At 54.4% G+C, this 17,501-nt stretch overlaps 1 protein-coding gene and 1 long non-coding RNA gene across 3 annotated transcripts; one reads left to right on the plus strand and one right to left on the minus strand.

Moving 5' to 3' along the window:
• Positions 1 to 1,203: 1,203 nt before the first annotated feature.
• LOC119259707 (uncharacterized) lies at positions 1,204 to 6,253 on the plus strand. Of its 2 annotated transcripts, none has more exons than XR_008551283.1 (3): positions 1,204 to 1,559; positions 2,029 to 2,419; positions 5,860 to 6,253. It is a non-coding gene; the product is annotated as an uncharacterized LOC119259707 (long non-coding RNA). The 2 variants fall into 2 exon arrangements; XR_005128532.2 differs by having other exon boundaries at positions 2,029 to 2,250.
• Positions 6,254 to 6,413: 160 nt separating this feature from the next.
• Positions 6,414 to 17,077, minus strand: NCKIPSD (NCK interacting protein with SH3 domain). Its single transcript, XM_037528680.2, has 13 exons — positions 16,807 to 17,077; positions 14,036 to 14,145; positions 13,608 to 13,812; positions 13,324 to 13,414; positions 12,585 to 13,075; positions 11,248 to 11,418; positions 11,023 to 11,109; positions 10,801 to 10,939; positions 10,623 to 10,703; positions 10,305 to 10,433; positions 10,118 to 10,210; positions 9,815 to 9,987; positions 6,414 to 7,323 (listed from the first exon to the last, which is right to left on the minus strand). The coding sequence occupies exons 1-13, from the start codon at positions 16,975 to 16,977 to the stop codon at positions 7,120 to 7,122; spliced, it is 2,145 nt and encodes a 714-aa protein (XP_037384577.1). The 5' UTR covers positions 16,978 to 17,077; the 3' UTR covers positions 6,414 to 7,119.
• Between the last annotated feature and the right edge of the window lie 424 nt (positions 17,078 to 17,501).

A 17,501-nucleotide genomic window follows, 5' to 3' on the forward strand; every position in this document is an offset into this window, starting at 1 on the left:
CCCCACCTTCCCACACGGCCTCCACCACCCCCCGCCCCGGTCCGGGTCTTGGGCCCGCCCCGCCGCTCGGGCCCCCTCCCGGGCCCCTGCCACCGCCCCTGTCCCCCGCCTCTCGGCCTGTCGCTCCGCACCGCCACCGCCCTCTGGGCACCATCTACTCTGCGGCCAGAGCCCCTTTGGCGTGCGGCCTCGGCTTTTGCCGCCCCCACCACAGCATCCCCGACGCTGCTGCCGCCTCCCGCCGCTCCAACATGGCTTCCGGCCGCCGCTATGGTTCGTTCCACCTCCGCCCCGAAGTCCCAAATCCGGTGGTATAGCCCATCGCGCATGGCAATTCTGACTACCGTAGCTATTGCCACCATCTTTGTTGAGGGCACGTCACAAGTACTGCCCACGGTGCTGAACAGGGCACGGAAGTTCTCCGCCCCTAGATCCACCCTATTCGTTGCGGCCACCGCCCTCACCCTTCTCCCTCCTAGAGCGCTCTCCTGGCTCCGCTTTCCAGCCGTTTCTCTGTTTCGTGTCTCTGTTTCTGTGCACCTCCCTAAGCACTATTTCTAAACCCTGTCTCGGATTTTGGTCTGAAAATTCGGTGCATGTGCTACGCAGAGAGATCTTTCCCACACGACTCGTGGGCGGAAGTAGCATGTAGAATCCTGGGGGCTGGACGGGGACCCGGGCCGCCAGCAGCCAGAACAATAGCTTTAACTGTTTGATCAGCGGCTTTTAATTCATGAAACATGTTGCGAAGATTAGCTTGTTGAGAACGCCCCTGTGGAGTAGGGACGAGAGGTGAGCTGCCCGAGACGGGAGCAGAGGCAAACCCTTCCCTATCTTGCCCTCCCCAGCGCTCTCCCAAGCTGCGGGCTCCTCCACTGTCCAGGTCGCGGGTTTCGTGCCCTGAGGTGCCATGTGGAGCCGGCGCTGCCCTACGGCTGCAGGCCCGGAGCCCCGCCCCTATCTCTCCACGACCTCGTCCCTTAACCCCTTGAAGGGATTAACGGAAGCTCAGTTCCCCGGCTGGCCCTGCACGGTGCAACTCCAGGAGAAGTCAGTCCAGGCTGGCCAATGGACAGAAGTGGCGGAATAGGCGTAACCGAAGACGAGCAGGGGCGTGGGGGGGTGAAGGCGGAGCGTTCCAATCAGAAAGTCACTGTTTCTATTGGCACAATGGAATGCTCCGCCCCCTACGGCGGACTCATTGTCTGGAGGGGAGGGAGCTCTGGGGGTTCCAGCACAGCAGGAGAGATAATCCAGGAGCCGCTCAGTAGACCAGCTTGCCAAGGCAACAGAGACTACGGGCTGACGCGTCACGTGCAGAGGGCGCGGGAGTCCCAGAATCCAGGAGGAGTTTAGGATCGGGATTGGAAATGCTCCAATGGGTGCGGCTCCTGCTTGAAACCCGGGAGAACTCCCGACTAAGGTCTCTGGCCCGCCCCATATGTAACTATGACATCACCACCACCCAATCATACAGCGCGTTCTTTGGCCTCTGGACTTCTTCGCTTCCGGGAGGCGGAGCTCTCCTCGCGACCCACGTGTCTACCTAAGTCTGGTCGGTGGGTTTCTGAGGTGCCAGGGCTCGTTTCCCATTGTGAGGCCCCCCCTAAGGTGCGAACTCCACTCCTGATACAAAGTCTGGGTTCCTATGAGTGTGAGCATCTCCAGAAGCGCGAAAGGGGAATTCTGTTGGATGGGCGCGCAGTCGTAGCTGCGGCTGGAGGAGGAGGACCAGGGACGTGGTTGCCCATATACCCGCTCTTCTGGATGCACAATCTAGAGAATGGAGGGTACAAAACTACACCAGTGAAGGAGGGAGACAGGCGGAACGCTGGGGAGAGGAGTGCTGGGTTACCTCAGGAGGCTCCTGAGCCAATTTAGCCATCTGGGGAGACTTCACGTAGATGCCTGTGCAGTCTTGAATAACCAAGAGGAGGGCTGCAGCTGCAAGGGAAGTAGTCGTCCTGATCTTTAAGGCTGTATGGGCAAATATGCAAACACTTACAGGGGTCCTCCTGTCTTCATTAGGGCTGACATTGGCTTCCACTGGTGTTTCATGTAGAGCAAGACCTAAAGATCTGGACATTCCGGACCCACGTTGTGACTGCCATGATGGCTCTCCGTTTCTCTCCCTGCTGTTCTGTGTTCACTGTTGTCCTCCCTTCGTGGCTGCTGTTCCGTGGAGACCTCCCCAAACCCATCTGCATTCATCTGCAATCTCCACCCCCGGTGGCAACTTCTAATGCTCCTGTAAAAACTAAGTATTGGTGATATTTCCTCCAAGTCCACTCTTGCCTCTGTGCTAGGAACATTGCTAGACCCCTACAAGATTTATCCTTACTCTCTCCTCTTCACCTTCAAGCTAGAGGATCCACCTAGAGTCCAGAGACTTGGATTTGAGGCTGCTGTGGAGCAGAGAGTGAGTAGGCCAAAAGACTAGAGGACAAAGTCTTGGCAGAAATTACTGTCTAGGACATCTTGGCCTCTCTCCTTCCTTTTCTTCCCTGTGCTGTGTTTGCCTCCTCCTTCCTCTCTGTCAAGGGAAACTTGTTGGGAAAGAGTGGGCCAGAAGCCACCCACCCAGCTCAATTGTCCAACAACTCTTCTTTTTTTTTTTAAGATTTATTTTATTTATTCATACAAGAGCTGGAGTGCAGGCCAGAAGAGTGGGGGTGAGAGGATTCACCAGAGACAGAGGAGGGGAGCAGCACTATGAGGCTATCTGCAGCCACTGCAGCATGAGTTCAATGCCCAGCCAGGGAGCTAACCCACATGGCGCTGCAGACCTCACTTGTCTTGTCTGCTGCTCCTCTCAACAGTATATTTCAGTCAATCTGCCTGTGCTGCTCCCCAGTCTGTCTTTGGTGGATTCTCTCACCCCCTGCACCTCTGGCCAACACCCTAGCTCTTGTATGCATAAATAAGTAAATCTTTTTAAAAAAAATGCAAGAGTAGAAGGGCAACTTCCTATACTGGATATCAAGGTTTGAAAAGCTATACAAACTAATTCTGTATGGTGCTTGTGCTAGGACAGACAGACCAATGGAACAAAATATACAGATGGGCCTGTACGTGTGGAGACTTGAATTTTGATAAGGGAGGGTCTTGAAAGTCAGCATGAGAAAAGGGTGAGTTTTTCAATAGTGATGGGTCACAGCTGGATATCCAAGTATAAAAAATTAAATGAGATCCCTACTTTATACTACCTGCATAATTAGTTCCAGATAGATTTGATGCCTGAATATGAAAGGAAATACAATATGATTTTTAGAAGACAATATAGATCTTCATGACTAAAGATTCTTGGATGGGACAATGAATGCACTAATCATAGAAGAAAATACTGAAAAATCAGGTTATATTACAATTAAGAACTTCCTTTCATCAAAAGACATTGAGTGGGGCCTCCCCTGGTGGTGCAGCGGTTGAGCGCTGGGCTGCAAGGCTGCTCGCAGCCTCTGCAGCGCTGGTTAGTTCCCCGGCCTCTGGCGAGGGTCCCACAAAAAAAAAAAAAAAAAAAAAGACACATTGAGTGAAAGAAGATATTGTATGAGACAACCCAAGGACTCATATCTCCAATACATACTACAAATCAATAAAAGATAAAACAACCCCGTAGTTCAATAGGCAAGAGACCTGAACTGGCATGTCACAAAGGCTCCAAATAACAAAGTAATGAGATGTCTCAGATTCCTGAGAACCTGTTTCCCAGGACACCACTCCCAGATCTAGCCGAGCTATGCTTTTTTGCTATCTATGCTCTTCAGTCATTAGGGAAATGTAAATTTTTTTAAAGATTTATTTATTTATGCATATAAGAACTGGGGTACAGGCCAGAGGTGCGGGAGGTGAGAGGATTCACCAGAGACAGTGGGGAACAGAACAGGCAGATTGGCTAAAATACACTGCTGAGGGGAGCAGCAGGTGTGACAGGAGAGGTCTGCTGAGCCATGTGGGTAGCTCCCTGGCTGGCAGGGGATCGAACTCACGCTGCAGAGGCTGCAGATAGCTTCATAGTGCCGTGCTTAACCCCTTGCGCCACCAGGGAGGCCCACGGAAATGTAAATTTTAAAATATTACTTGCTCTATCAGAATGACTACAACAAAAATGATAGACAATACCAAATTTCAGGGAAGATGAGGGACTGGAATTCAGACACTACTGGAGGAGCACACATTGGCACAACTGCCCCAGAAAACTATCTGGCAGTACTTTTCTGTGACCTGGAAGTTTCACTCTTGAGAATATGTGTCTCAATTTAATGCCTGTATACAACAGTGTTCCTGACAGCATTATTTGTAATGGACAGAAATGGGAAACAACTGAGAAGTCCTCAACAGCAAGTAAACAAATGAGAGCATGTTCCATACAATTGTGGGAAGGACAAAGTACAACCACATTATGGCAGATGACTCTCAAAAACTTAATGATGATGGGCCTCCCTGGTGGCGCAGGGGTTAAAGACAGTGTTATCCAGCTATTGCCAGCCACTGCAGCATGAGTTTGATCCCAGGCCAGCCAGGGAGCTACCCACATGGCGCAGCAGACCTCTCCTGCCTCGCACACTGCTCCCCGCAGCAGTGTATTTCAGTAGATCTGCCCGTCCTGCTCCCTACAATCTGGTGAATCGTCTCGCCCCCTGCACCTCTGGCTTACACCCCAGTTCCTGTATACATAAATAAATAAATCTTTTTAAAAAAACAAATCTTAATGGTGAACAAAGTGGCCAAATAAGAATTTATACTGTTGGGCCTCCCCAGTGGCACAACGGGTGGAGCACAGTGCTATGAAGCTGTCCGCAGCCTCTGCAGTGTGGGTTCAATTCCCAGCCCGCCAGGGAGAAACCCACATGGCGTGGAAGACCTCTCCTGCCTCGCCCGCTGCTCCCCTCAGCAGTATCTTCGGTCCTTCTGCCTGTTCTGCTCTCCGCTCTGTCTCTGGTGAATTCTCTCACCCTCCCGTGCCTCTGACTGTACCCAGTTCTTGTATAAATAATCTTTTTTAAAAAAGAATTTATACTGTACAATTCTATTATATAAAGTTCAAAAACAGGCAAAACTTATCTGTAATGACCTACAGGGAAGTCTGAGGGAGAAGCCACTGATTAAGAGCAGGCACATAGTGAGCTTTAGGAACTAGTGACAGTCTATTTGTTGACCTGAGTGGTGGTTATATTAGCTTTCTCTGCCTTTACTCATTTAGCTGTACTCTGCACACCATACTTTTCATAGTGTTATTCTTTCATAAATTAAAAAAAAAAGAGGTAAATAAAATTGCCCTTACCTAGTTGGAGCCTTCATATGCATCTCTTGATAACTGAGCAGGCAGGTGCTCTTCATCCGACCCCTTAGCCCAGACTTGCATATGCATTTGCAGCCTGTGATCTCTAGCGCACGTCTCAGACATGGGGTCAGCACCTTTAAGTACCCAAGAGGTTAACCCAAATCCCCATCCTTCATTGCCTTCGAAATGAGTTTTTCTCCTCTTAAATACTTTCCCTTCTTTGAGTAGCTGTTCTAGCTCCCACCCTCCCCCTTCTCCTACCTTGCCACATCCTGTGTCTACCATCCTTCCAAGCAGCCACTAAGAACACAGGTGTTTCGTCAAATACAGTTCCTTACCTGAGTTCTCTGGCTAATGATTTTCTCTGGTGGTTGAGAGACCATCATCAAGGTGTTTGTTGAAGGGGTTCTAGAGTCCGAGAGTCTCTCGGAGTGTCTGTGTGCTGGCCAGTATTTAACTTTGTCAGCTGGACCTCCTGCATCCCTTACAAACACGTGCAGGGGCCTCGGAGAATCCTGAAGAAGAGGCAGGTGCTTTTGATCCTCCTGCCATTAGGCCACATTTGTTTTTCATAGGTCCCAGCACTGGGATAAACGACACAGCACAGCCCTGCTCTTCCCAGGTCAGTGGATACGTAATAACAGTGGACAGAGCAAAGCACAGAAGCAAATGTTCCTGCCTCAGCTTCCTGAGAACCTGTGATTTTCACTGTGCTTTTCACCATTTTGGAGAATGGTTCTCTGCCTTCTGCAGTCCACTGAGGAAAATCATGACCGGAAGTCACAGTATCTGACTAGATGTGTGGAATCTAGTTGGATAAGAAGCATCTTGGGTAAAAAAAATGAAAGGAATTGATGAAAACTACTCTGACCAGTGTCTGCCTATGAGTTACTGACTCTCCTCCCCTACTCATGGTGGCAACCTTGGTTAACTTGGGAACATCGGCCCCCAGCTGCCCTCAAAGAATACAAAAATCTAACCCTCGCTTTTTTTTTTTTTTTGCCCTACTATAATTACCAAATTTCTGCTGAGGCTGCTTGAGCGGTCAGGACAAGCCACTGATGAGCTGAGGCTTCAGCACCTCTGTCTATCCTCTCCCACCACCACCTACAATCATAAGGGAAGCCTGTTTCCAGATGCCTGTGATTTATTTCCAAAGGTGAGTTGCAGCACATAGGAAAATACACATGGCTTTTCAGTCTACATTTTTACAGAGAAAATAGATTCTGTCATTGGCTTTCTGAGTGCCATCACCCCATTCTGTGAGGCTCCAGGGTAGATGGCCTATCTCCAAGAGCCTGCTTTCAAAGCAGCAGCTTGGCCAAGGCCCCTGGGGGCAGGAACAAGGGGCAGCGAATCCCCCCACCATGGGTGCAGGTGGGGAGCACATGAGCAGCACTCATTGCAAAGCTAAGGCAAAGAACAGAGCTGGTGGGAGGTGCCCCCCTCACCCCAGGGACACGGCTTGCTGAAACCCAGGACACAGACCAGACAAGGGTGGGGATGGGGCCTCTGGCCCAGCCTGGAGCAGCAGCAGGACTCTATGTGCATGTGTGTATGGCGGGGGTAGAGGGGGCATGCTGAAGAGGCAGACTGCAGGGAGGTAGAGGGGCTTCAGCTCACATAGTCTCCCTGCCCCAACACAGCTCCCGGAGCGTGGTCCCCAATCCTGCACTTGGCCCCTTGAATTAGCTCTATTTCAGATGGGAGGGTTCAGCTCAGGTGCCTTCCACTACCACCTCCCCTCACACTGTCAGTGCAAAACATTCTTAGGGCCCAGCCTCCAATTCCCTGCACCCTGCCCAGGGCTGCAGGGAAGGGAGGAAAGGAAAGTGCTAGCTGGGGGCCTCGCCCAGCAGTGGGAATTCTTTGCACATCTCTCGGACAATCATGCGGTCCATCTGGCACTGTGGTGAGGCTTCCTCCTCCATTAGGATGCGTCGCAGCGTGGCCTGCAGGTCGGGTAGCCGGTGGCGGTGCTGCAGGTAGGGTGTGGAGCGGACCACTGCATGCATCAGGGAGAGGTACTCCATGCGCAGCTGTGGGGAGAGCAGGCAAGCTCAGGGACCTCAGAAAGGCACTGCAACTGCCACCAGAGGGGGCCAGCACTTTCTACCAGCTCACATCAGTGACGATCAGGGTTGTACCCCCAGCACCCAAAATGTACCTGACACAGAACTGGCCTTTGATAGTTGTTGAATAAGTGAACGAATGAATCATTCCAGTCACAGATAGTTCCAGAATGTGGCTGACCCAGGGTGCCCATCTCTTGGACAATCATGCAGTCCATCTGACACTGTGGTGAGGCTTCTTCCTCCTCCATCAGGATGCGTCACAAGACTTAGACTTGGCAAGAAGCAGCCAAGGGCGTCCACCCTTTAATGCTAGATCGTCACGGGGCTACTGTCAGGGAGCCAGAGGCCCTCTGCTGCTCACTTTATCCTCTCTCCTGGAAGATCTTATCCACACCCACGGCTTCAAATAGTGACCCACAACTATTTAAAGCTCTCGCCTAGACCTCTCCAGTGAGCTCAAGGTGCGAATAGCCAACTGTCCATTTTTATCGCCTGCATATCTCAGAGACCTCCAATTCATATATCTATCATCAAGTTCATGGTTGTCCCCATGTTCCCAAAGGTGAAGGATTTTCATGTTCTTTATCTTAATAAAGAGCTCTGCTGTCCATTCAACTGCACAGGGCAAAGACAGAAGGACACTCTTTGATCCTTCCTCCCTGCACCCCAAAACCAACCCATCTCTAAGACCAGGCCCTTATCACTTCCGGCAACCCCGCCCCCAACTCAGCCCCTCAGCACCTTGGTTTAAACAAGCTCCCGCAGCCTCTCCAGTTTGATAACCAATCAGTTTCTTGGGCTCACTGAGACCCCCAGTCCATGGACCTAAACCCAGCACATTTTTCTCTGTCAAACACTATAGTCTGTGTCTGCCTCACCACCCCTTATTGCTCTCCTTGTCTTTCACTAGAGGGGTCAACACCAATTCTATCCACCAGCATCTCCCTGCGAGCTCCCAAGCCCAGTCAGACCAAAGCACCTGCTAATCCAATCCTAGTGTCCGCAGTAGATACCTACAGAAATTCACCTGCCACAACCTCAAAGGGACATGTGGCACTGCCTGGGCCTCCCACTGCTTTTTTCTGCTGTGTTCACTCCCTTAAAGGACCACTGCCACCTGCTCTAGGTTTCTAGGTTGTCTAAACCTGAACTGCCTGGTTAGCTGGCCTTGTGCTTTGTTGAGAAAAGAAGCAATCCTTCAGAAACTCCTCTTCTTCCCCTCTCAGCATCCGTTCCCCGCCTGCTGCTCTGGCTCATGGGGCCATCCCTCCATATGGGCCCAGACCCTCCCCCGCTGCCTCATTTTCTTGACTCCCGCAGTGGCCCATTCTTCCCAAACATGGACCATTTCTCTATACTTACTGGATCATTCTGCCGGCTCAGTCACATGAATTGGCATCTTCAGCCTTTACACACTCTCCCTGCCCCACATCTCCCTCCAGCAATTCCTTTTCTCTGGCCCCCTTCACAGAAAAACTCACAAGCATCATCTCCATGACCGCTTTCAGCTTCTTCCTCATTCCTACCCTTCTCCAACTCAAAACTCTTTCTTCCCACTCAGATTCTCTCTCCTCCACTGACGTAGCTCGTCAGTCACTGCTGACCTCTGTGTGGCAAATCCAATGGCCGAGTGTCAGCCTTCATCTTACTGAGGGTCCTAACTTCGGAGACCCCTCATCTCCCTCCTCCAAACATGTGGCTCTGGGCTTCTGCTCTGGTGGTTTTCCTCCTGGGTTCCTCATGCTGGCTGTGTCCCTACTGTGTCCCTCGTCGAGGCCCGCACTTCCTCATGCCCTGTACGTCTCACTCCCTAGGTGACTGCATTGTCGCAGGCTTCCCATCACAGCTGTGTCCAGACAACTCTGCTCTCTCCAGTTCGAACTTTCAGCCCACTGTCTCCCTGGAGTCCTCTGTTACCTGGTATCTCCCTTCTTAATACTGACACAGCAAAACACAATGGTACTTTCCCCAAAAATGTTCTTCCCACTTCAGCAATCGGTACCGCATCTACATAGTTGCTCCAGCTTCCTGTTGGAGCCACTTCCAACATGGCCCTAACTTGAATCCATCTCCCATGACCATGCCTCTCCCCCGCCCTCCCCCAACCCCCCTGGCCACCTGCACAGGTGCGGCTGGTTCCTCTGCTTCCTCATGGATGACATTCCATTTGGGATGTCATTTCCTTCCCTTGGAGAAGAGTGCACAACCTCCTGCGGCTGCTTCCAAGGCTTTGTGTAAACTCAGCTTCCCCTTTCCTCACCTCCCTCCACTCTGACTCTCCACAGAGTTCACCTCCAGATCACTTCAAGGTTGGCTCCTTTGGGTCATCAGGGAGAAGTGCCCCACACTCACCAGGCTCCAGCAGCAACCCCATCCCTCCTATCTCTCCCCTGCCCTCCAATTTTGTTTCACTTTCCATACAGCAACCATCCCTGCCGCAGCCACCTCCAGGCACCTTGTCTCCAGGTGACAGGTCCGCGATGTGCCGCACAGTGATGTCAATGAGCGCCATCATGTCTGTGTGGTAGAAGATGGCGGCCGTGGCAGAGCTGGCGAACACATCCTGCAGGAACTTGAGGATGGAGTGTGGTGGCTGTGGCTCATGTTTGAAGATGCGCACAGGATCATCTAAAAGGCAGGGGAGGAGGGTCAGGGTATGAGCTGTCTTGGACATCCCAGAGTCACCCCAAGGGGTTTTATGGGAATCATGGAGTCACAGGACACTGAAGTGGCACAGCACAGATTCCTGGATCCTCACCTCCTCTGTTCAGGAGCAGCAGCAGCTTCTCAGAGAAGATCTTGACATTGGCATGTTTGCTCAGGGCAGCCATGATGACGTTTTGGTCAGGAGCTAAGGAAGGACATGGGTGTAAAAAACAGCAGAGGCTGGGCCTGGAGGGCCCCCCAGGCTGGCTAGCTACCCCCTGCCAGGGCCCCACCCCTACCTGGCAGATGTAAGTTGAGAGCCAGAAGCAGGTTCATGCAGAGATCCGGCAGCTGCTCTGTGGTGTCCAAGGGCAGCCCATCCTCGACAATACTCAGCAGGAACTGGGCGAAGGGTGTGCCCAGGTGCTCTGGGAGAGGGGCACATGGAACTCTGCAGCCCTGTCCCTTGTTCACCCACACCACCTATCCTCCCTGGGTTTCTGTGAGCCCTAGGACACCCTACCCTACCCAAGGCCAGTGGGTCCCCAGGTCCTCGGACCATGGGTCCCAGCTCAAGGGGTTCCCTGCAGCCAGCTGGTCGTGACCTGCCTTCTTACCATAGTGTGCATAGGGCACTGCCTCCCCCATGGAGAACACCATGGCCAGGATGAGGGCGGAGTAACAGAGTTTCTGGTGATCTAGGAGGGCAAGGCAGGCAGTGAGAGCTCCTACAGATGGCAGGATCTCCCTCACCCCACCAAATGGCAGGGAGCTCCCCTTTCCCCCTTGCCTCACCCTGTGTGTCTGTCTGCATGTCCCGGGCCAGCTCCACAGGAAGAACAGATGACACCAGTGTGGAGATGATGGCAGCATCCAGGCTGCACATGGCACCGAAGCACTTGAGGAGCAGCAGCCGCAGCGACACCCGGTGCTCCTGACAGAGAAAGCTGTGAGCTCAGTGCCCAGAATCCCAGCCTCTGCAGTCCCTCCTCAATACCTTCCCTGTCTCTCACACACCATTTGGTAATAGGCCACCAAGGCCAGGACAGACTCGAACTCATTTCTCTTGCACATTTTCTTGCAAACTTCAGGGTCCGCATCAGTCTGCAGGGAGAAGGAAGTATGGCAGTCACTGAGGGAGCTCTGTGTACTTTACAGGGCAGAGTCCTAAGCGCTGGAAAGGGATGGAGGAGCGATGCTGCTCCACACACCGGAGGACACACACGGACCCCCACCCTGTACCAGAATATGCAGCAGCTCCTCCAGGTAGCAGCGGATGACAGTCTCATCCTCGTACAGGGCCCAGCTGCGCTGCTGGGCATCGTCCTTCCGCCGAGCCAGGTCTGCGAAGATTACTTCTAGTCGCTGCTGGTCATGGCAGACTTGCCCTGAGGGCAGGGCAGTGCTCAGGTCCTGGGGGGAAGAGGGCAAGGCATGGCTCAGCACACTCCCTGTCCATCACCACCTCTACACAGTCCCCAAGACCTGCAGCCCAACCCAGAGCCCAAGGCCATGATGAGCTCCAGGCCAGTGGCAAGCAATGGTCCTCCTGGGACCTGTAAGAACAGACTCTGGTTCTCTACACCCTTCCCCCTCAGGCTCTCACAAAAGACCTGTTCCTATGGCCCATCCCTCAACTTCAAGGCTCTCAGGGACACTGGCCAGGTTCTACACTCCCCTCTCCAAGTAACTCCACTGACACCCAATCTTGATAACCTCCTGAGCCATGAAACACATCTGTGGGGGGCTTTCTAACATCTTGCCTCTCCACCCAGACCTGGATAAACATCTTCCATGAAGATACTCATGGATTCTGTCACTGACTGAGTGTGCCCAACCTCCCATTCCACAAAGTAGCAGCAGGCCTGACATCTACCCACCTCCCATGTTCCCCTTAAACCTTACCAGCTTGGCAGGGCCCATCATACCCAGGACAGGCAAGCCAACTGACCCACTGCTGGCCCACCCTGAACCAGAGCTGAGGGAGATGCAGAGCCCGAAGGAGGAACCTCTGGTGCATCTGGCCCCCATGTATAGACTGGGCTCACAGCCCTCCAACTCTGCTCCCTGACCGACCAATGTCCCAACCCTAGCAAAGAATTCCACCCACCCCATGATGCCAACACACCTCATTCACATCTGAGTCAGCATTTAAGCATCCACCATAGCTTTCAAAGCACCTATTTCTGTCCACTGTCAAGGCCAGCAAGGCACTGTCCTCACTCACGTCCTATGTGCATTCCTTCCCTGCAGCAGGAGAGAGCCCAGCCACCCACAACTTGTCTCACCTTCCCCCAAACTACATGTTCCCTCCCTTCCAGCCTTGCTGGCCTTGTTCCCCTTCTTCCTGTGAGCGAATCTCGGTCTGCCTCATGGCCCTTGTTCGGGCTGAGCCTGTGCCTGGAATGTTCTTCCTCCCTTTCTCTCTCAAAAATCAGCTCAAAGGTTCCTAGAACCAGCACAAGCTTAACAAATACCTGCAGGTAAAGGCTGGACACAAGTGTGAGGGTGGGAATGGGGCAGGGGTGGCAGGGCGGCCTGAGAATGGGGACGCCCCTGGCCCTGCTGCCCACCCTCACCTTGCCCTCTACCAGCGAGAGGAGGACCTGCTCCATGACAGGTGAGCTGGCCGGCACGGAGGCCTGGATGTGACCCACCACGACGCCAATGGCCACACGGCACAGCTCATGGCTCAGGCCGGTGTTTCTCCGCACGAGCTCCATCAGCTCTGCCCCGATGGTCTTGGGCACGGCCGTCTCAGCCACCGCCTTCTCCTCTGTGGTCCCCAGGCTCAGCGCACCCAGGGACTCCAGCTCATCGGGGGCTGAGGTTGCATCAACTGCCACCTCCTCTGTAGGGGGTTTGGGGGCTGGCGCCTTGGAGGGAGGAGGCTGAGTTTGGGATACAGTGGTATGGGTGCCTCGGCGGGGCACGGGTGGGGGCGTGGGTGAGCAGCTGGGGCCCTGCTCAGATGAGCTGGAGCCAGTATAGAGCGTGTCAAGAGAGGTGCTGCTGACTGAGGAGCCGCTGGACATAGAACTGCCCCCGGAGGGCGTGGTGTTGCGGCCGCCTGTGGGCAGAGAGTGGATGCTGTGCTGGGGTAGCCCCCCAGAGCCCTTACCCCTCCAAGCCCAGAGCCTCTGTCCCCCAGTACAGGGCCCAGTTCCACTGACAGCCCCTCCCCACCAAGCCCAAAACCCCCAACTGCCCCAACATGTGCCCTGTCTTCCCCCCAAGCCTGGAGCCCTACCTTCCTGACAGGAGAGCAACCACTCCAAGCACAGGGTGACCCCAAGTCCCCCCACCCTGCTTTCTCACCGCTCCCTGAGACCACCAGGGCCTCACGGTCTCGACGCTTCACAGGTGGGGGTGGTGTTGTCGGTGCTGCTCGGCGAGGCTGTGGTGGGATCTGGGAGGACAGAAATGGGATCTGGGGAAACAGGCTGCCACCTGGGTTGTGAGCCTGGCTAGGCCCTGAGCTCCTGGCATGGGCAGGGCTATAGCTCTGGGTTGCTTTACTGATCCAAGTGGACCCTTAGAGCCTCTGGATAAAGTCTTATGCACCACCCAGCTCTCTTCTCCAGGATGTTCTCACCATGTACCTGGTAGAGGCCTCCATCTGCCCCAAGATACTCAGAACTGGGCAGGCTGTGTTGCCGCTCGAACCCAGTTCGACACACCCCATTGGGCTGCCTGGCAGCAGCGGCATCCAGATGGTGGTCACTGGTGGATGGTGTCATAGCTGCAGGGTTGGAGGCTGAGGGGCCTCTGCGAGACAGGGTCTCCTTCCGGTGGTGGATCAGCTTCCTGATGGAGGGGAAGATTAGTGGGGGGGTTACCTCACGACTCCCAAAATCCTCATGTGTTCCCTGCGGGATGCTGGCCCTCACAGCCCAGCCTCTCCTACCTCCCACAACTCCATTCGACTCTGTACCACCCCCAGCCCTGTCCTTCACACACCCCTAGTACTCACTGAAGGACCCAGCCAACCCCAGGCTCACTGGGAAGTCCCCTCCCCGCCCCCACTCACTGGAGGACTCCGCGCTGTTCCAAGCTGTACTTGCCACCATCCCGCATGGCTGCATTGTGCACAGCCTCAATGGCCCGGTCAATGGCTTGGAGGACATCCTGCTCCAGGCCCTGGGTGGGGAGATGGCAAGGGGCCAGTTAGACCTAGGGACCAAGTGGGGGCACTCAGCCCAGACTCAGTGCAGGATGGAACCTGCAGCAGACAGAAGACTACAGATGAAGCCTGAAATACTACATGTGAGCACAGAAAGCTGAACTGGAACATGAAATGGGGTTCTCAAACTGCACCTCAGAGCCAGGGCATGAGTGTTGCCCATGCTGCCACTTTACATATAGGGGCTCCACTGGTCTATGCTATATGTCAGTGAGGTCCTCAGCTAAGACATCTCTGAAAACCAGGGGTCTAGAGCAAAAAATAGCCCAGAGATCCCTAGCCCAAGACCAGGAATACACACCTCGTCTGTTCCTAGGCACGGCTCAGAGCCCAGGCTGAGATGCAAAGCAGGGAGCCTCTAGTGTCTGGTACCTTAATAAATCTCTCTGGATCTTGTGGGTCCTTCACAAAACCAAGGTCATGCACCAGAATAGCCCTGTTCTCATAGAGCTTTCGCAGGCCTTGGAAGTTGAGGATGGGCTGAAAGGATTTCCTCTGTTGCCAGCCCTCATCCTCTCCAAGCTGTTTTAGGACTCTTCCAGCCCTACCCTGTGAAACAGCAGTTTTGGGTTTGTGGCAAAGGATGGACATGAAAGAGGGTCCTGGTCTCTGCTCCAGTGTCCCCAGTGTCTGGTTTGCCATCCCCAGCAACTCTAGGGTCCAATCTACCCTGTTTCTTTGGCAAAGGGTTAGGAGTAGGGGTGGCAGCTGTGGGACCAGTCTCCTCCATCCCTCCCCATCACTGGCACACATGGTCTGTCAGGCTACACAGAAGCCTCAGAACTGATATGACATCACTCCAGAGCGGGTTTGAGAAGCTGACAGAAGGATACAGAGGTCAGCAAAACCCCCAGGTAGTATGGAGAATGCCAGAGTACCAGGGGACAGAAAAGGGAGATTCAGACAAGCACAGAAATTAAGAAAGATAGGCACAGGGGGGAGGGAAAGACAGGCTGAGGGAAACAACGCAGAAAGAAATTGAGAGCCAAAGACAGAAGGGAGAGAATCAGAAAAAAAGGAGACACACACATATGGAGAGCTGGGCTGACACAGAGATAGTTAGGAAAACAGAGAGATACACAGAGAGAAACCAAGAGGGAGAGAGGATGGCAGCCTCTCTGTCCTCCCAAACATGCAACCCCACTCTCCTTGGCTGAGAAGGGGGCCTCACAGGTCCCTGGGGAGAGGCAGACAGGACTTCTCTCAGAGGACTCCAACAAGCCCCCAGCCCCAGAAAGATTGGATTTGACACACGCAGTCCAGGCACTCCTATGAGAGGATCAGACAGAAGGTGGGGGGCCCAGCACCTCTGAAATCGACCCCATGAGGGTACTCCCATTGTATCTCGCAGATCTGACAGGCACCTGAGGGGGTCTGGTCTCCATGTCCCTGCTCAGGCCGCACACCTTCCAGCAAAACCAGATGACATCCTTTTACCCTGCTATCTCTGTTCCGAACTTGGGATGTTTCCTAAAGGTTTCCTAAAGGATGGGGAGGAGGTGTCTGGCAAGAGGCTCCAACCCCTCCTTCCCACTATGGTCAGACTGGAACAACTGGAGCACTGCACCCCAGCCCCCACACCAGGGCTATTCTTGGGGAAACAGGAACTGGAGCTGCCTCCACTGAAAGGAAATGGACCATAGTCAGACCAGAGGAGTCATGGAAAGACCTCACTTCCTCACAGTGGAGCAGGCCCCACTCCAGGCTAGGGATGAGGAGAGATGCAGTTCCCGTACTTTCAGAGAAAGGAAGACTGTAAGTCAGGGTCTGAGGCTTGAGAGAAGGAGGGGAGAAGAGTGTCAGGAGGGACTGGGATCCTACATTCAAAGAGAGTTGTAGGTGGGAATGGGGTCTAGAAGAGCCTATGGCGTGGCTAAGTACAGGAGGGTGAAAGAAACAGATTTCAGGGCTTGGGGGATCACCTAGGAAACAGAGGTGTCTAGCCAGAGTCCAAGCTGGAGAGGGGTGAGGACATGGAGGATGGTTGGGAAAACAGGTGGTGTCTAAGGTGGCTGGGTCTGGGTGGTGGAGGCAATGGCTTTAGATAAGGATCTGAGTCCCACCTCCTAGGACCCTCTACCACAGAGTCCATGTTTGCCAACAGACCAGACTTGCTGTGCAGTGACGTCACCTTAGCTCTGATGGACCATGTGTGCCAGTGACAGGAGACGGGTGGAGGTGGCTGAACCTACAGTTGCCACCCCCTACTTCCCAACCCCATGCCATGCAGAATGGACAGAATGAGCCCCGAGTTCCTGGAGGTAGCAAGACAGAAACTGGATCCAGGGAAAGGGTCTCAGGGATCCGGGGAGCTGGTTAGAATTCGGTGGGGCTGGAATCTCACAGCTGACTCTTGAATTCTATACCTATATTGGGTTCCAATGGATCCGGGATCCCAGTCTCAGTTTGGAGAGGTTGGAGTCGTCAGAGTTGGCTGTCAAGGGCCTGGTCTGTGGGGGTGTTGGTTCTTGGGGTACCAGTCCGCATGGGTCTGGGGTTTCAACTCCTTATCTGTTGGAGGCCCCGACGGGCTTAGGGTTCCGCGTTCGGGCCGACGTACTATAATGGGGTCCAGAACTAGTGGCCACGGAGGTCGGGCCGGGGAGGGGCTCACTCACCTGCAGGCGGTGCAGGTAGGCGGGAGGCACGTAACCCGTCTCGCCACTGCGCGCCCGCGCCGCCAGCCACCAGTGCGCGCTGCTGCGTTCCAGCACCAGGAAGGTCTCCCCCGCGGCGAACGCCAGAGCATTGGGCTCCGCCGAGCGGAACGCGTACAACGCGCGGTACATGGGGACAGGACGGGCCGTGCCGGGCAGGGTGGGCGACCGGGTCTGCGGAACCAGAACGCCAGGCCGGGAGCGCGTCGCCGCGCTCGCCCCGCCCCGTAACGTAGTGCGCGTGCGCGCGCGCGCCCGCCGCAGCCCCGCCCCTGGAGTGGGTCTTCCCACGCACGGGAGCGCAGCGCCCCCTGGCGGTCCCCCAAGCGGCGCGGCTCGGGAGGCCGCTGCTGTTTCAGCCCGCGGTATCTCCGACTGCAGGCCTCCTCAGAGCCCCAGTCTCGTCTTCTCTGGCCCTTCATTCGCTTTCCCTGCTCCAGTCGGGAGTGCTGCGGCCCGTCGTACCTTCCGTAGGAGGGTTACCCCCGCAGCCCAACAACACAGCCAGTGTCCGCTCTGAAATCGACCCCATGAGGGTACTCCCACTGTATCTCGCTGATCTGACAGGCACCTGAGGGGGTCTGGTCTCCACGTCCCTGCTCAGGCCGCACACCGCGCTTGAGTAGCCGATGGGAAGTAAGAGTGAGGCAAGGGCC

This window comes from Talpa occidentalis, unplaced genomic scaffold (assembly GCF_014898055.3).
Source record: "Talpa occidentalis isolate TD23 unplaced genomic scaffold, MPIMG_talOcc4v2.1 talOcc4.10, whole genome shotgun sequence".
NCBI classification, from domain to species: domain Eukaryota; kingdom Metazoa; phylum Chordata; class Mammalia; order Eulipotyphla; family Talpidae; genus Talpa; species Talpa occidentalis.